The sequence below is a fragment of the Schistocerca serialis genome, chromosome 2 (assembly GCF_023864345.2).
Source record: "Schistocerca serialis cubense isolate TAMUIC-IGC-003099 chromosome 2, iqSchSeri2.2, whole genome shotgun sequence".
In the NCBI taxonomy this organism is placed as follows: domain Eukaryota; kingdom Metazoa; phylum Arthropoda; class Insecta; order Orthoptera; family Acrididae; genus Schistocerca; species Schistocerca serialis.
Window position 1 is genome coordinate 103,701,635 of NC_064639.1, and position 20,264 is coordinate 103,721,898.

General features: G+C 42.9%; 1 protein-coding gene across 1 annotated transcript in view; it reads right to left on the reverse strand.

Annotated features, from left to right (window-relative positions):
• Positions 1–5,956: 5,956 nt before the first annotated feature.
• The window catches only part of LOC126455758 (homeobox protein aristaless-like), a 961,462-nt gene continuing 947,154 nt past the window's right edge, over positions 5,957–20,264 (reverse strand). Inside the window, exons 5-6 of the mRNA XM_050091524.1 lie at positions 11,024–11,356; positions 5,957–6,331 (exon numbers count right to left, since the gene is read on the reverse strand). Coding sequence (XP_049947481.1) covers positions 5,957–6,331; positions 11,024–11,356 — 708 coding nt within the window. The remainder of the gene's footprint in view (positions 6,332–11,023; positions 11,357–20,264) is intronic.

Consider the following 20,264-nt stretch of genomic DNA (forward strand, 5'->3'; position numbering starts at 1 on the left):
GACGGTTGACTCAATGACGGGTAAGCATATTCCTTGGATTTATATTTGCTTACTGTGTTTCAGTATATTTCAACCAGATTTCGTACAAGTGTGACGTTGTGCCAGGACACCAATTACCATGGGAACAAGGCAGACTAGCATGAAGGTTTGTGTGGGTGGGAAAGGGAAAACTGTGACGTGTATCCATAACTCTGGGAGACGTGGCATACTGGCCTTCAAACTTGATACATATATGTCACTCTCCACGGAAAAACATGTTCTTAGGATGAGGCATTCCTAGCTCCCCTGAAAGTTTGATGGGATTATGAATGGAGGTACGTGTAAACAAATCGATAACGACTTATATTAATGCCTAATCCGTAGTTTTATAAGTTGTTGGGCTCTTCGATGACAATTTTTGTAGCACTGAAACAAAAGAGTCGGGAGTGGCATTAGAAAGGAGTTTCGTAAAAGATGGCTCTGGAACAGTAGGAGTAATTTCGAATGAACTTAGTTCACATACTCGTTTATCCAGAGAGGTGGAGCAGTGGTTAACACAGTTTGATTTGCATTTGGGAGTATGACGGTTCAAGTCACGTCTGGCCTTTAAAATTTTGGTTTTCCTTTACTTTCGTAAACAGCATAGACCAGATGGCGAGATTGTTCCTCCAAAAATGGCACTGCCGATTTTCTACCCAATCCTTCCATAAACCCAGCTTGAGCTCCGACTTCAATGTCTCGTTGTCAATAGGACATTAATCAACCTTCTGTCTTCCTTATGATTTACTCTTGTTGTTGTGATATTTAAGGCTGGTTTTATTCAACTGTCCACGCCGGTCTACTCGGTGCGGGCCGGCCGCGGTGGTCTAGCGGTTCAGGCGCTCAGTCCGGAACCGCGCGACTACTACGGTCGCAGGTTCGAATCCTGCCTCGGGCGTGGATGTGTGTGTGTGTGATGTCCTTAGGTTAGTTGGGTTTAAGTAGTTCTAAGTTATAGGGGACTAATGACATCAGATGTTAAGTCTCATAGTGCTCAGAGCCATTTGAACCATTTTTTTACTCGGTGCGGGCATCTTCATATTCGAATAACTACTGCAATCTACATCCTTTCAAACCTGCTTACCTATCTCTTTCCTTGGTTTTCCTCTCCAACTTTTATCTCCACACTTCCCTTCATTACCTCAGGATGTGTCCTATCAAACGGTCTCTTCTTTTAGTCGAGAGGTGTCATAGTTCTTCCCCCATTTCAATTCAGTATCTCCTATTTGTTATTCAGTGTACCCATCTAACCTTCAACTTACTTCTATAGCACCACATTTCAATGCTGTATCTTATCTTCCCTTCTCATCCGAACCGCGTAACTTTCAAAATTCATTCCGTTAAAAATCTAAGCTCTCGACGAATACTTTCAGGAAAGTCTCCCTAACACTCAGATTTTTATTAAAACAAAACTCCACTCGAACAAGCCTCAGAAGGCCTAACAGTACCGACCGGCCGCCGTGTCAGCCTCAGCCAATAGGCGTCACTGGATGCGGATATGGAGGGGTATGTGGTCAGCACACCGCTCTCTGGGCCGTTGTCAGTTTCCACGACCGGACCTGCTACTCCTCAACCAAGTAGCTCCTCAACTTGCCTCACAAGAGCTGAGTGCACCTCTCGGCGACAGCGCTCGGTAGACGCGCTCGGTCACCAATCCAAGTGCTAACCGACCTGTAAGCGCTTAAGTGCAGCGGTCTGAAGGAATCTGTGCTAACACTGGGCCAAGGCCATTGGAAAAATTATTACTAGGTGTTAACAAATTCATCTTTTTCAGAAATACTTTTCTTGCTGGAGCCGTTTACTTTTTATGTCCTCTCTAGTTCTGCCCGGTAGAAGAACTCTGAACTACTTTTATGTTTCTTTTCCTAATGAAATTCTCTCAGAACTGCCTGTTCTAATTCCACTGCATTTGCATTACCCTTGTCTTCTGGTTTTTTTTTCTTTTTTTTCTTTCTCCCAATACTTTAATCCCCTTTCTAAATTTCTCCTTGGCTACTTTTATGATTGCTCAACGTACAGACTGAATAGTTACTTTTACTGATTGCTCAACGTACAGACTGAATATCATCGTGGATAGGTTACAGTCATGTCTCACTCCTTTCTGAACGGCTGCTTCCCTTTAATGTCGTCCGTCTCTTGTAACTCCAGTCTGGTTCCTGTACTAGATGTACATAACCTTTCGCTCCCTGCCACTTTCAGAGTCTCGAAGACTGTATTGCAGTCAACAATGTCAAAAGCTTTCTCTAAATCTTTCTTTAACCTATCTCTCAAGATAAGTCACAGGCTCAGTATTGCTTCAACTATTCGTACAGTTCTCATTTCGTATGGCAGCGAAACTTGGTATGTATTGTAATGCCTTAAAGCGGAACCGATTTATAGTGGAAAAAAAATGGTTCGATGTTTAGCCACCAGGTACAAATCTTGCGCTGTGAATGCAAGAAATATGTAGAGAAACGTTTCCATATGTAACGGATTAGGAACAGAACGTGGGCAGAAAAGGTCAAACAAGTGAGAAAGACATAATCTTAATTTAATTATGAACCGCCGCTTACACAGTTTGTTCATTATGAGTACCGGAAACATCGATGAGATGCGGTATAGCGCCAGATTTGCACCTGGTGGTCAAAACTGAAACTGTTTCCAGCGTTAAACGGTTGCTCATTAATGCATTAGAACATCTGCCAATTTTCGCTGCCGTACGATAATTACAGCCCAAATTGGATCGCCATGAGTAGCTGCACATTAAATATAACCACCCGGTATTAGTAACAATTGCATAGCGCTCTGGGTTGCTAGGATGATTGCTGACGCTCCGGCTGATATTTCAATGCTGGAAGCGAGAATAGGAAAGGACAGGAAGTGACGTAGAAAAATGAAGCAAAAGAACTGGCATTAGTCCCAAATCCACAATCCTCGGGGTTCATTGGCTAACTAGTGACAGTCTTGATGACAATTGACTCAGAGGGGAGGGAGTGCAGAAGGATCGTGTCACGACAAGTGTAAATGTGGAATGCGTGGAGAAATTTATTGCTGCAACTGGAGGGGAACTAAAATATTGTCCCAAATCAAGTTTTGTGTTAAATATTACAATGAATTTTTGAAGGATTTTACTTTCAAATTTATGTACTGTATTTACAAATACGTAAATGTATACATACTTGTTTCAACACAGTGTATGATTCGGATAGATAAGTAAATGGTCAATGCTGAGTAAACGTCTCGTTTGTACATACATCATTAACTTAGTAACCATAAAAAAACAGAGTACGCAGGGTGTAAAGTGGAATAATATTTTATTTTTTCATCACTGCACAAGACATCTGGAACACATTTTAAGTAATAAAAAATTAACAATATTTTAACAGGAAACAGTTTCGGTTATTAATAATGAAATAGGTATCTCGCTGCAATATTTTGAAGCAATTACTTACAATATTTACAAGCAAAACTCTCTATATCACATTTTACTTTCGTGGTGACGAACATGGAGAGAGGAAAGAGTATTCAGAATATTTCGGTTAACACCTTTACAATCGATATCCTTGAATATAAAGCAACCCTGCTTATTATCATGGAAAAAATAAGTGTACTTTGAAAATGCCGGTTTTCATACGCTCTTACGTGAATATGTCAGGGGGTATGTACATCTTAAAGCTTTTTGGTGGACGGGTGTTTTCTTCCGTAGTGAGCTGCAATGTTTAATAAAAAATTGTAATGTTGATATCACTATCTTTTTTTGTATAAAATATTTATCCATAACCGATAATTTTTTAAAATAAATCTTATATGTCTTCCTCTCGTTGCTACAACGTTACCTTGTAAGAAATTTATAGGCTGACATTCTGTTGATTACAGAAATCTCTGTGAAATCTGGCAGCAAATAAATGTGCGCATACGATGCGATTCGATGTCAGATTTGATGTCAATTCCGTGGAAAATTACCAGGTACGACTATTTTAAAGATTTCTGACTAATAGTAGAAATATTGCAACACAGCGATTCATATGTGAAAACCGACAGTTCCTTTTAAAAGTGCGGTTTCTAATCTATTTCACTCACAATTAAATACATATCCACATCAGAGTAAATGTTTTATAATGAAGAAACTCAAGGCATCATCTGTCAGTGCCACGTATTACAGTTACGGACACAATACCGTAAGACCCAATGTCCCTAGACATTTTATAGTGCCTATTTAATGAGTGAAAACGGAATCTCCCATATTCAACGACTTTTGTGAGTGGTGCTTACTGGAGCAGATATTTACTTCAGTTCTTTAGCTTGCATTTTTATAAGACTTTTGTTGTATAAGCACACCATTACCGGCTCACTGGGATCAATCGTGTGACGCACTGAATGGTTAACGCCACATTAGCGTCAATTTTTGCCCACTGTGTGACTAAATCAGTAGTTTTTGTTTCGTAACTAACAATTTCAGCGATGTCAATTGATTTATAGAAAGATAGTACGTCTTGAGGATCTTAATTACCTATGAAAGCTGCCGGAAGCCCCTTCTTGATTAAGATGTAACAACGAATAACTGAAGACTACTAATGAGGCTCATAGTTTTAGTCTCTACTGATTCGCTCCACCTCCCCCCAACATCGCTTTGACATCAGCCTCCAACCAGCGACTGCGAACAATTTCTTTGCCTTTAGCAAAAATATTCACGTTCTGTCACGTGTGTTATTGACAACTAGTGTTGCACGGAGTGTACTGAGCGTATCATTGCTGTAATACTATTCAAGTTTGACGACATGTATCGGGTTTATATTCGTCTTCAGGGTTCTACAGCTTGCAGCGCTAACATGTTATGCGTAATGTTCGCCAAGCCTGTGAGAAACAAATATTACGTCTCAAGCGAGGTGTAGACCTATGGGAGGAGAGCTCAGTTATAATACTACATAATCACCCGTTGTGTTTACTTTCAAAAAGTCGAAGGAAGGAACTTAGTGCCAGCCATGTTTCGCATAATTATGCAGTCCTACACGTATGTCAATGGTAAACACTTTTCTTCGATTTCTAAGTCTGGAGTGTGCACAAAAGACAATGTTACCCCAAGAGGTAATACGAATATGTTAAGTCTTTCAGCGACACTGAGGCGAACATTGAGCGGGGATTCTCCGTCTGCCAGCGTTCAGCAGGTGAGGTCTCCATTTTGTGTAGTATCCTGAGACACTGCTCTTTCTTCCAGCGTGACTGAATGTTTCGCTTAAGGAGGCTTCCTGATGTTCCAGTGTGCAGCTGCCAATTATGTCCCTCCGAAATGTATGCAAATGTAGCTATGTGCTTATGTAGTTCATATAAATCGAGCTTAGGTGGAGTCGAGTGTTTCTTTGATTACGATTATCCACCTGTTGGTTCACAACAACGCATTTTTGAAAAGTATCTGGACACACAATTAAGCTTTCAGCTACAATGAAAGAATGTTGGGCTGACGCTCAGTCGATAACGTTTTTCGTTCTTGCGCAGCATCTTGAGATACAGTCGGCACAGTCGGTAATATTGAAGCTGGATGGGAAGTCCTTGTGGGCTGACGATCACCCGATGAGGCCTCCGTGCTCTCCCGGCATCTCAAGAGGTCAGGGTGATCGGCAGCACGGAGCCACTGGATAGGTGGGGACTTTCCGTGGGCAGCCACTCGGCTGGTGTCTCCCTTCTCCCCCAGCATTTGGAGACACATGTAATACGTTTAACAGCACTGAAGTACTCGCTGGATGGGGATTCCCTGTGGAATGGCCCTCAGCTAATGAGATCTCCCATTCTTTCTCAGCATCTAGACATACTAAGGGCGACTGGCAGCAGCGAAACACTCCCTGGATAGGGATCTCTAGTGGGCTGGTCAGGTCTCCATTTTATCGCAACATCTCCAGACACAACTAGCACGTTCGGCAAGCCTGAAACACTCTCTGGATGGGGATTCCCCGAGGAATGGCGCTCAGCTTATGAGGTCTCCGTTCTTGCGAAGCATCTCCAGCCGCAGCTCGTGCTCGCGCGCCTTGAGGCGCAGCGCCGCGATGCTGGAGCTGCGGCGGTCGATCTCGGGGGCGGCAGCTGCCGCCGCTGCGGCCGCCGCCGCCGCTGCCGCCGCCACCGCCGCCCCCGGGCTGGTAGGCGGGCCTGGAGGGTGCGGCGGGGGAGGCACGATGGCAGCGGCCAGGAGCGCCGTCGCCGTGGCCGCCTGCTCCTGCTGCTGCGGGGGCAGAGGCGGGGGTGGGTTGGGCACCGCCTGCTGGTACTCGTCTTTGGGACTGTGCCGCTGCTGCTGTTGCTGCTGCTGATGTTGTGCAGCCGAGATGTTTGCCAGCAGTGTCTGAAACAGGATCAAGAAACGCCTATCAAAATACGTAAAGGATCTAATCAGATAAATACACAGATTTAGATGATCCATCATTGTAATGGAAGTGCAACTGCGGCTTATCATAAACTTGTAAAAATAAGGAATACCAACAGCCGTACTTACTGCAAAATAGTTTAACTTCGCCACCAGTTTCGACACTAAATTAGTATCATTTTCAGGTCCTTGTCAATACCAACAGCCGTACTTACTGCAAAATAGTTTAACTTCGCCACCAGTTTCGACACTACATTAGTATCATCTTCAGGTCCTTGTCAAAACTGGCGGCATCTAATCCTCGGTGCATTATGACAGGTACCATGTGTATTCACTGGTCTCATGGACTGCTTACACGATGGCTGGAGTACATACATCTTGTCAATAGAAATCCACGAGAACAGCGAATACACTATCTGTCACAATGCACCGGTGGTTAGGTAGCACCATTCAGTTTGCACAGGGCCTGATTGTGACACTAATGTAGTGTCGAAACTGGTCGCGAAATAAATATATTTTATAAAAAAATACGGCTGTAAATTCCTTATTTCTACAAGATAAATATAGAGAAGACTCGAGCTAATTCGCTCTCAGTAAATCGATTTCTCGATAAATTGAAATAACTGTCGCGTCACTGTAAGAAATACTCGATAAATAGAAGAATCGTGTTTTTATTTATACATTCGATAAATCGAAGCGATTGTCACAACAGACTACCTGCGAACGGTGTATAATCCGACAACAGCGGCCACGAAATACTCGGTAATTCGATTTCTTCATCACCTATTGAGATAATTATTTGGTCATTCAACGCTCTGCAACAATCCTTTGTTTCTCGAAAATGCGTAAGTTACTACAGCACATAAATCAGCTGTAAAAGTAAAGCTGAAGAAGTACCCGTGTTTGATTTTCACAGAAAAGAAGCAGTTATTGTTGTTGTGGAATGTGGAGTGGAAAAGAAAGAGGACGTGGCGAAACCTTTCAAAATTCCGTCACTCACGCGATCGACGATTCTGAGGCGAGAAGTTAAGTTTGCTGCAAACATGTCGTAAGGACGGAGAAAGCGGAACAGGCTACGTGTGTTCCCACCTGTTGCCAAATGTTTACTGTAATGGCTTTGTCAGTGAAGAGGAGAGAGAGAACACTCATCTCGAATGTTACATTCCTAAGAAATGGCTACGTCATTCATTGCCAGGCTGGACGTTGAAGGGTTCGCCGCTAGTGTGGGGTGGCACTCTAACTGTAAAAAGAGTTTGACTTCGATTTAAGAAGATATATGGAGAAAATTCGAGCGTTGATCACAGATTATTAGACAGGGTAAAAATGATTGAAACTGACGTTTTATCATGTATTCTCGAAAATTTGTGCGTGCCTTTAGTCGGAAATGTTAAGACAAATAAGAAATAATTAAGTGGGTGAAAAAATGAATTGTCTTTTAATATGAGTGCAGTTGCTACTACTGCTACCTTTTGTAATGAAATTTGAATGTTACTCAAACTATAGTACCATTTTTAAACTTTTAATTCAACTTTTTCGTAATTCCACATTTATAAGAGACTTTTGCTAAATTGAAGTCACAGTTATTCCAGTTTCTCGTCAGATCCCTTGAATTATGTGTGTCGACTGTGCCTGGAACCAAACATTAATTTACGGCAGTGACATCAGTCGTCACAGTAAGACTTATTAAGTGTCCAATCCAAGCCGTTAGGGACGAATGACAAGTGAGTTATCTGTTCTGAATTTCAATTCAGATATTAATTTTTCTTACAAAAACGGAGGTGAGAGAGACTAGAAAGTCTTGCGAACAGCATGAGCATCAGGGGAACGTTCTAAAAATGTATTGGGTGGCGGACGCCCAACAAAAATCCATCGCGGCAACCATCTCAGATAATGCGGATTTTCCGAAATCTAGTAGTACTGCGCTGTTTGGAAAAGCTTTAGCTGTTCGGTGGATGCTGTGGTAGAGTTTCAGTGCTAGGGCTTACTCTTGACTATTATTAGAGACACTTGCTAAAATATTCCACGATAAACAGTCGTGAAAATTTTAATACGTAAGTGTGACATTTATGGCAGTGAAAGTTTACATTTTACTTTGTTAGGGGGTTTCGCATTATGCCATCTAAAAGAAATTGCAAAGTTTTGGTTACTGGTGTTGAGCGTAGTGGCAGCACCGAGTAGAGCGCTGTTATTAGCTGTAATAGCAGCGGTTCCGGGCATTTCTGTCACAATTACCCCCGAGTGTAATCAGATTTTAGCTACAACCGCCCCATCCCCCCTTCTTCCATCCCCCCAAAAAGAAGGCGTGCGCGCGACCCTGATGCCAAGTTTCACCGACTCTAGGGGAGCAGTGCAGCAGAGCGCAGTAGATTTAGTGCCGTGTATTTCAGATTATCGCATGTACATTGCGTTTAACAGCATTCGAAGAAAACTAACCAACAAATCCGCAAGCTGTCAAAAATTATACTGTTCAAGTTCTCCTGTGTAGTTACTGTTGTGTTATGGTGTCGTCAGCCATTTATCTGTTGTGGGGCAATTTCTGGTGAATTTGGGGATCTATTTTCAATTCGGGTGTTATCATGAGAAAGTTAAGAATATTTGATGTATATGACTCAATTTTACTGTCATAGATGCACAGTACACAGTACGTGTGTAGTGTGTGGACTATGTGAGTAACATATTGTTCATTCATTCGTTTCACAATCTGTAACCTCCACCACAAACTGTCACACGTTACCCTAGTCTTCGGAAAGAAAAATGTTTTTACTGGTAACTTTCGTTCCCATTTATGAAACACTGCTATAGAGGGATCTAAACCTATTGGATTGCCAGTGGTCATTTAGAGTCAGGAAACCTTCGATCATGAAGGAATTAAAGACAGAAGAAACATGTGCGCTGTCTTTGGTACTCAAACAGACTTTGTGGGTTACCTAGAGAAGGAAAACGCGATCTGTAGTATAAAATACATTCATTTTCCAACAATCTGAAACCAGCAGTGTGCGAAACTGTTGAGCTCTATTATAGAAAGAATGCTGTTGCATGACAATTCATTACTTACATCGCCGGTCACATCCCCCCCTGGTAGCTGAGTGGTCAGCGCGACTGAATGTCATACCTAACGGCCCGGGTTCGATTCCCAGCTGGGTCGGAGATTATCTCCGCTCAGGGACTGGGTGTTGTGTTGTCCTAATCATCATCATTTCATCCCCGTCGACACGCAAGTCACCGAATACTTGCACCAGGCCAACGGTCTGCCCGACAGGAGGCGCTAGCCACACGGCATTTCCACTTACCGCTGGTCACGCAGTTGAAAGCGGTACCATTTCGGTTCAGCGCTGCTGGAAAACTTAGTACCTACTGTGAGTATTTGTGTGGGTCACGTTCTAACAGCTGTATCTGGGTAACTAATAAAACTTGGACACATGTTTTATAGAACGTTTTATTCGGATTGGTATGTATTACCACCTCCTAAATTATTTACTGTTCTTCCTGAAACATGTTGTAGATGGCTAAACCTACCATTTAAGTGACACATGACTATTTCTTATTTTGTTTGCCTTAGACCATAGACGGCACAGACCGCACATGGCGTTATTGTACTGAAACCTACATATTAGTCTGCTGACTCGTGACGGCATACATTTGCAGACGACTTCTGGGATACTGTTCAGTTTGTTTTCATCTGACCTGTAGTACTTCCAGTAAACGTTTCTTTATTATAATTTTAAAATATTATGTAGCATTTGTTTGAAGCAAAAGATTTATGGAAGCAAGTAACAGTTCAATCAACAGGTAAAGTTGTTCTAACTAGACAGGAAAATGTACGAACAATTTTTAATATTTAATTTGAATATTCGCTTTGAGGTCTAGAATCATGAAGATTTTGAGGCGGTAGAATGTTAATACGTGATTCACTACAAGCTATTTATCTTTAAGCAACGTTTTCTAATACATTATGCCTTTTGATACTGTTTCATTACCTGCTTAAAAACTGGACATTATGAACAAAAATATTTCTAGTAAAATTATGATACAAATGGTTCACTTATTGTTAAGGAATCGTTTGTAAAAATGTTAGCAGCTGCAGTCAGATGCAAAGCATTAACAGCCTGAAGTCTTCCAATTTCTGCCAGTTCAAAAAAAAAAGGAGTACAGCAATCAAGTGATTTACGAACAGTGAGAATAGTGCACACATTTTCACTTGGTTGATTTTAAATGGGCTTGTAGTGTCAAGGTCAAGCAAGTGCCGCAATGAGGACTAGTAGTATTACAGGAGAAGTATGTTTTTAACTCGTGTGTACCCCTACTGCGGGTAGTTAGCTTTTTTATCTAAGAAGGAGTTGAGGGAAGCACTTGTGATGCACCTCGAATTCCTTCCTCATTCATTTTACGCACACACACACACTAAATATCATTCATCCTTCATCATTTTAAAAATAGAAGTATTCCAAGTAAAGTTTTGTTATGTGCTAAAGTTTACGATATTGTGGGACGGAGGGGGGACAACAGATGGGGTTGGGGGGGGGGGGGCGTACCAACAATGTTTGATTGCACTCAGGGGTAATGATCTAAGAAAGCTTGGGAACCACTGGCCTACTGTATATGCGGGGTAAGCTGCCCGTTGTGTGGATCTGATGCGTGGTGGTAAAGCAGTCACTGGTGGGAGGCACGGACCTGGAAGGAACCTGCAGTGGCGTGGTGGTAGCCGAGTGGGCTTAGCCCCGCGGGCGCTAGCAGCGGGGGCGGGCCGTGGGGCGGCGGGGGCGGCGCCGGTCGGAAGTGCGGGGGCGGCAGGTAGGCGGCCAGCTGGTAGCGGAAGGCGCCCGCAGAGTCGAAGGCCGGCTTGCGCAGCCCGAAGCCGAGGTGCGCGAACGGGTTGGGCAGCGTCGGCGCGACGACGGCGGCGGGCGGCGGCGCGCCGTAGGCCTGCAGCGGCGAGTAGGGGTGCGCCTGCGGGCCCACCTTCTCCTGCTTGCGCCACTTGGCGCGCCGGTTCTGGAACCACACCTGCAACACCGCCGCCAGACGACACTTAGCAACGCCACAGGTGAACTGACGTCGTACATAGGTAAATAGTCATGTAGAATATGAACGCATTTTCAGGAAGACCTCCAACTCAATCGGATTCAGAACAATCCTTTGCTCCCAGGTCAAAAACTGTCGACAAACGGATAAAGAGGCAGACCATGTCCTGAAGTCCCTCCGTATTTAAAAACCAAGGAACTACGAGGTGCGTTTTCAAAAAAGAACAGTATTACAATAACTTCATTTTTACACCTTGGAACTTAATCTACTTCTCCACATATTATATTAAGGCACTTATCGTATCGTATGTTTAGCTTCTGAAAACAATCCTCATAGAAATTGTCTCATTTTTTAACGAGTCCTGTACTGCCGTTTCGACACCGTCACCTTCTTCGCAGCGCAAGCAGGCAAGATGGCTTTAGAGGTGCAAGAAAAAATGATAGTCTCTTGGCGTTAGGTCAGGGCTATATGGAAGAGGACCAGCTTGTTGCCAACCATATGACTCGATGAGATCATGAGGACGGGTATTGTCGTGCAGCAAAACGTGCTCTCTCCTGAGCATGCAACGCTTTTTTTTTTTATTTCATGGCGCAATTTCTGTATGATCTCACAATACCTATCTGTAATCTATCTGTATTGTCTGAACTACCCCAAGGCAAAAAACCGATAAACAAATCTTCCTACCTTTCCAAAAACACAGTGAATGTGATTTTTCGGGATTAAATTGTTTGATGGAACCTCTCTTTCTTGGGGAATGTTGACTGTCTCCATTCCATGTACTGTTGTTTCGATTCCGGTGTATCTTGAACAATTCATTTTTATCTCCAGTTTACAATTTGGCAACATCTTGAAATGTGATGAAAGGGGGCGAGATAATATGAAATGAGATAGGTTCTGTTTCTCGAATTTTTTACAGTTTTCTGCACCAAGTCATCAGTAATAACGGACTCTCGCGCACTTCGTTTCTCATCGTGGACCTTTGGTCGGCCATCTTTACATGTTCTACACCATTTTCTAACCGATCCAGCGCTGATAGCTGTTTCTCTGTACATTTCGATTATATATCATAAAATTTCGGAAGCTTCCACTTCTTTTGTATTTAACAAATGACTAACAGCTTGTATTTCAGAATCGACGGCATTTTCAGTGGGTTGAGCTACTTTATACACGTATAAATAAACGTTCACTCAAGCGAAAGCTACCGTAAAAGTGACAGCAAAGCTATCAAAATAGTGCATACTTTGAGAAAGTTTTAACATCGACGAAAGTGACAAAAAGTTAGAAACCGTTCTCGCCAGTACGTACCTACGTCTTACATGAAATGTATTCGCAGTTGCGAATATCGACGACCATCATCTGTATAATGGAATGACGACAACGAAGATATGTGCCGTGCCGAAGCCAGATTTTCCACTTATCGCGAGCTGTCACCTTACTATTAGACTATCCGAGCGCGACTCACGGCCACACCCAAACTTCAGTATGTCTTCAACCATGTGTCTACAACCTGTACAAGTACCTCGATTACGTATATTTCTCTACAGGCGAGACATTTTACTTGAAAGTCTCTTGCAAACATGTCCAAAGGAACAGTTTATCGAAATTCGGAAAAACACAGGCATTGCAGGAGCGTATTACCCGCCGACGGCGGGCAAGCAACTTTCAAGCAAAATGCCTCCCCTGTACTGGGATATACATAACGGATGTACGACTGTAGGTTGTGGACACATTGTTGGAAAACTGTTTCCAATACCCACAAAAACGACACCTGCCCTTGCTTCCCAACGAAAGCACGACGTAAGTTTATCAATTTTCTGAGTGCGAAAAAGACCTGTGTTAGCTCACTGTTCTGCATTCAGTTTCACACCGCGAAGCTATTGCGGAAGACGCTGAAGAACACAGCCACGTTATACTGTAGGTGCGTACATCTTTGGATAATCTATGAACCAAAACACATCGACTGAAACAAAAAAAAATGAGTTTTATACGCTAGGAGAAGTGTCTGATTTCAGGGTTGAAACAATGTCCTCCCAGGAATTGAGTCGTTCTCAACTCAATACTCCTGGTCCTATACTGGCCCTGAACTACACTTTACTTGACCTACACCGGAAATGTAGATTCCAAAAAATATTTTGTTCAACTTTCGTTGTCGCAGCCAACGTTAAAAAGTAGAAAGCATGAAAGTAATGCAACAAATCAATTAAGACGTGAAATGTTGTAAGCGAAAGCCGTATTGTAGATGGTATTTACGTTGAATAAGACTGTTTCAAAGTTTATTCCCTGTTTCTACACTTCGTGGAGTACTAATGGGTCATTGTTAGTTGGATCCTACAGGATTTTTTTCAATCGCTCTGATTTTTCATTTCAGTTTCAAATTTGTTGTTTACAGAATATGAATTTCTTTCTAAATAGTTTCAAGCTTTATACGAGGGCTATTCGGAAAGTGGGGAATGATTGGTCGCGAAATGGAAACCACAGTGAAAATCCGACGAGGCTTTTCACAGACGTCTTGGGCAGTGTCTCTAGTATGCCCGTCGATCGCATCAAGACGCTCTTTTCAGTCGTGAGCGCACTGTGAGCGAGTAAAAGTGTCTAGAACAACAATATCTCCCGCCAAGTAGGAGGGCCCACTGAGAAGCTTCGCCTTAATGAACGCAGCCCACCTAACACAACTGCCACGCACTTCCTTCTTCATGGCAATTCTCAGTCGCACTTTGCAGGGGCAGTGAAGACGCTCCTGCAGCCTTTTCGTTGGGAAGTGATCGATTACCTACAACATAGCCCTAATTGGCTCGTCCTGAGTATCATCTCTGTTCACATGAAACGCTGGATACGATGACAACACTTGGGCGCAGGCTACGCGATATAGACCAGGATAGAGAATTATTGGAAAGCACAAGCGGCTGCTTCTATGACGATGGTGTCGGCAATTTGGTATAACGCTCAGACAAATGCGTGGCGACTATGTAGAGAAGTACCTGGAAGTAGTAGCTAAATGTGCAAAGAAAACAGTTTTGATTTACATTGTGGTTTCCATTTCGCGAACGATCGCTCCTTACTTCCCGAACAACCTTTGTACTCCATAAACTGTTAGTACTCTCGTCTCAGTTATATGGCGGCTTAATTTTAGATAAATGAATGAAAGATGTGGATTTTATATTCCTCTTAATAACATATGTATTTCGCATTGATATTAAAAGCTGGTTATAACGTACGTATTAAACTACTAATAACTTAAAAAGACTGAGTAACTATATTTTTTTATCAAATCTAGTTCTTGAGCAATGCACTATTTTCAAACTCACTGAATCATTTATATATAAAACCAGAATTTTAGAATTTTGTCCCCACATTGAAAAATTTCTGCAGAAGCCCATGCATACGACTGCGCAAAAAATTCAAAACGGTTTACAGCTTTTTGTTTTCTCATTGGCGTAGTTTCTCTCTCGGCATCTCACAACTGTTCTCTGCCTGTCCAACAATGAACCAGTTACTCTGTCACACTATGAACCAATCCATGGTTTTCTCATTCCCTTCTGTTTTTGTTTCCTACTTCCCAAATGGCTCTGAGCACTATGGGACTCAACTTCTGACGTCATCAGTCCCCTAGAACTTAGAACTACTTAAACCTAACTAACCTAAGGACATCACACACATCCGTGCCCGAGGCAGGATTCAAACCTGCGACCGTTGCGGTCCCGCGGCTCCAGACTGTAGCGCCTAGAACCGCACGGCCACTCTGGCCGGCACTACTTCCCACATCCTCTGCTAATCTTATCCTATTATTTCTCACTCTTCCTCTAACTAGTCAACTTGTTCTGCCCATTGATTCCTTCTGTACAGCTGTTTCTTTTAGTCGTCGCTTCCCGCATTCGGCAAGAACATAATGAGGGCGTTTTTAAATTTCACGTATTCATTATTATACCTGTTATTACTATTATCGGGTAGTCCGTCTAGCAATGTTAGCCATAGTGCTACAGTGGTCTAATGCTGAGCACTCCTGCCTAGTAAACAACGAGATAAATAAAACGAAAAAAGTAAAAATTGTTTGTTGAAATACCCTTGCAATATACGACATAGGCCGTTAAGCGAAGTAAAACAAGCAGAACACTTTCAAAAACTGGCAGCTATTCGTTCTAATCAAGGTGAGAGCAGTCCTTTTTTATGTACTTTTAATTATTTTACATTCACTCACACTGTTCGTTTACAGTAGCTTTATGTAGAACGGGTTTGTGTAAAGTTTTTATCTTGATCGCATTGAGATGCACCATTGTGTTCTGCCCCCGCCCCCCCCCCCCCCCCACACACACACATAACCCCTTCCCCCCCCCCCCCTCCCATTGGAAGTTAATTTGAGAACTTGCACCGCTAGGTACAATATAGCTCAAGGTTTCCCAATACGTGTGACACGACGGTTTACTGTGTAACATTGTTACGTGGATTATGACACGATTATTTCTTCTGTGCAGAGATTTCACCTTTTTAAGCAACGGGCTAGCTCCTTACGAGAGCCGAGGGACACGTGACACAAATTGCAGAGATGCCGAATTCGATTCATTCATGTTTGCTTTGTATAAATATCCTGTGTGTGTTTTATGGATATAAAGTGACTTAAAGTTCAATGTACTCGTATGTATATGAATGTTCAAATCTATCTACGTATTAGTGTTGAATTCTTAACTTTTTCTTTGTCCTTACTGTTTACGTAAAGCGTAACTGAAGACAGTACACTTATACTGTCCACCAGTTCCTAGATACGTGAGGATTACCGGCTGAAAACCACTCAAGACAGAAGTTACCTTCGTGATCTGACAATCATTAAACTTTACTCCCTAGCCATTTAACAATGTTTATGTTGCTAGACGACACGTAAAAAAGAGTAACATTGAACTATTTCCTTGTTTAAACAATGTTTTTTTCCTTACTGTGTGAACGGAACTTGGAAAAGTCATACGTGTCTTGATTTTAGTGTCTTTGGTCAGATAATGGTCAAATAATGGTTCAGAACTCAATATGCGTATCATCTGTTGGCACCCAAAGTAGTGAAATAAAATCTTACTAGGCGCTACCATCACATGTTGTATGGAACTAAAAACATATTGACGAATAGCAGCTCACAGTTTATCAGTGCTACGGGCCCCGCATGGCTTTAAACCTGCCTGGTTCTGCCGACGGAAAATGTAGTTTCAGCGGTATGTCCGTGGGTGCTAGCAGATACCACCTGCCACATTACACCAGAACACCCGTTAAGGTCATTCTCCGGCCCGTGATCTGACTGACTGTGGGCCACTATGGAATCGAATACATAAGTACTGTGACTCTTTGTTGGTGACACTTGTGATTTCAGTAATTCTGTTCCTGACGTGAACTTTCATACCTGCTACACCATCCAGTCACATTAATGTGACCACGAGTCATAACCCTGAATAACCACTTTTTGCGGGGCGGACCAATGCGAAACATTCAGGAGAAGGGTCAATGACGCTTTGGAATATACTGGCAGGGATGCCATTGTCGTGACCAGCTACGCTAGGTTTCTCGTTTGGGGATCCATGGCGCGAACAGCCCGGTCGAGATGGTCCCAAGATTGGGTTTGAAGGCCAGGGAAGTACTGTAAACTCATCCTGCTGTTCTTCCAACCAAGCATATTCACTGAGAGCTGTGTGATACGTTGCATTATCGTGCTGGTAGATGCCATTATACCAAGAAAGAATAAACCGTATTCAGGGGTGGATATACTCCCTAACAACAGATGCATACTTGTGTTGACCCACTGTGCCTTCCTGAATGACGAGATCACCAGAAAATCCTACGAAATTCCCCAGAACATAAGGCTCCAACTTGCGCCCTTCTGAAGATCTGTCGATCCAACGGCCACCTGTCCGATTGTTGTGTGCGTACTGTAAGACCTTCGGTACACACACCATCAGATTATTTGACTTGTCGCTGTAACGAAGTAGGCGGGTGTCAGCAATATGTCTCGTGGTCTTATCGTGGCGTGTTTATCTTCTGCCGTTAGGCCAGACGATAGAAATGCCACTTGCACGCTTAGAGTAGCAGACTGACGGTGACCAACTTTAAACAGAACTTGATTAATTTTCACACACATTTATTAAAATAATAAAAATCATAAACCTTACTTAAATTGATTCTGGATGCTATTTACAATTGACAATCTGAAGTTCCTTTGGTCTTGGTTCGTTAATCTTCTCCTCACATCTCTGATACTTGACAAAGTGTCTATACATTTCTCTTCATGGCTTTGTACAGGAATACGATAACTTATTAGGCGCAGACTGAAACTTGTCTACAGACTAATGCAGACTAACTAATCGGAGGTCTGTACACTCGTTATAATACCTCTCGCATTCAGGTATCACTGCGCGAGTGTGATCCGCGAGGAAAATAGGTTCTACGTTAGCAGCAATCTCATTGGCTGCGTTACATATTAATACGCGGATCGGCGGAAGCAGAATTTGGTCCGTCTCTAAGAAAGCGCCATCTCGTAGTGCGGAGACGGACGAGCGCTGCGCCTGCGCTGTTGTGCTTGGTGGGGCGCGCTCTATTGGGAAAGTTGTGTACGTGCTGACTACGCGGAATTATGTACACAACACCGATGAAGCACAGCATGTGATTCATCTGAAAAGACCACATGCCACTACTCATTGGACGTCCGGCTACGGTACTGGCTTACATATTCTTGCCTTCAATTAAGAGCAGTCAGCATGGGCACATGAATTAGACGCCTACTGCGGAGGCCCATACGCAGCAACGTCCGCTGAACAGTCGTTGAGGAGACACTGTTGGTAGGCCCTTGGTTCATCTGGGTCGTCCACTGCTCAACAATTGCACCTCTATTCGCCAGTACACATCTCTACAACCTCATTGACCCTTGTCATCTGTGGGCCGTGATGCACCACAGTTGCCTCGCTGCCGGTATCGGACAGCGCCAATTTGCCATACACGGTATACTTTGACCATGGCGGTACGCGAAATGTTTAAAAAACTTCGCCGCTTGGGAAATGCTTTCAACGTTGGCCCTAAATCCAATGATCATGCCCTTCTGGACGTCAGATAAATCGCTCAGTTTCTGCATGGCGACAACGACTTAATGTCTTCCGCCCACTCACCCCCGCCTCCCCACCTCTCCCCGACACGCTTTGTAGACCCTCCACTGCTAGTGCTCCCACTTGTCATTTATAGCAAATTGACGTCGAAATAGGCGGTGCTCGCATTAATGTGAATGGAGTGTGTATTTAATTGTAATTTGTAGAAATATAGTAGGTGTATAATTACATGTGATTCGCTATGCTATACGCCAAATAAAGGAATCGCGACAGTATCTGCGAATTTTAAAATGTTACCCGGACAGTCCAGAATAGTAACAGCGACATCCAAGTATGCTTGTAAAAGTAACGACTCAGTTTTGCACCGTATATATTCGATATTGTCGAAATACACACAAGTACGCTACAAAACATTCATTACTCACTACTTTTACTGATGTAGCCATTGTATGTAAATACGTCTTCGCAATACTGGCAAGTTGTACTTATAAATGTGCTCGTGGTTACTCTATTTGAGTGAGTTCTCTTCGTGAACAACTTTTCGTCTTCAACATCCTGATGAACGATCAGCATGGCTGAACTTATATTGTAAGTAGGCTATTTAGGTTTTTATGTTGGTAACGCCACGTAGCGCTCTGTATGAAAATCACTGACTGTGCTGTGTGCAGTCTGTGGCTGGTTGACATTGTTGGAATATTCGCTAGTGTAGCGTTAGGCAGTTGGATGTTAACAGCGCGTAGCGTTGCGCAGTTGGAGGTGAGCCGCCAGCAGTGGTGGAAGTGGGAAGACTGGATGTCTTGAACTATAATGACTTTTGAACACTTTTTAGATAAATACATTGTTTGTTCTCCATCAAAATCTTTCATTTGCTATCAGTAGTTAGTGCCTTCAGTAGTTAGAATCTTTTATTTAGCTGGCAGTATTGGCGCTTGCTGTACTGCAGTAGTTCGAGTAACGAAGATTTTTGTGAGGTACGTGATTCATGTAAGGTACAGGTTGTTCTTAGTCAGGGCTATTCTTTTGTAGGGATTATTGAAAGTCAGATTGCGTTGCGCTAAAAAAAAATAAATAAATAAATAAATAAATAAAAATTTTTAAAAAAATGTGTGTCAGTACAGTGTTGATCAGATTAAGTAAGAGAGAAATGTCTGAGTACGTTCAGTTTTGCTCAGCTGTTTCAAAATCAAATAACGTAGAGGTTTCCCAGCACTGACATTTATAAATTTTTCTATGGGGATGTTACAATATTAAAGGTAACAGCTGAAGTTGCAAGAGTTGAACTCGTTGTCTTTGTAAAACAGAATCCAAATAGAATCGCCACAGCGTTGTCTGACGTAGCCCATGATTCTACCATATGGCGGCTGCCCTCTGCAGCGGCAAGCCACTGCGACACTATACGGCCGTCGGACTGCGGTACCTGTGTTCCGGCTGTTTGCCATAGTCCTGTTACGTAACGCCGTACAACACTATGAGCTGTCGAAACAGCCGGCGATATGCTGGACGGCAGAAACAATGGCGTGTGAAACGAAGGAATTGCAGGTTTATGAATAATGCCGACTCCGTCCGAATCGGGCACGAATGGCACGCGGGACGGAAAATAAGACGAGTGACAAAATACATTCGGCACAGGGTAATTACGAAGTCCATGAAACATTTCAAAAAATAGGTACTGATAAAGGGCCACGAATAACATAACGAGCTGTTTATAAATGTTCTATGTTCCCACCCTACGTCTCACGCCACACATCTAACCTGTAGCCCTATCCTGTCCATTTCCGATTCAGTATACGAGGAGTGACAATAAGAATAGATGCTGCGAGGCG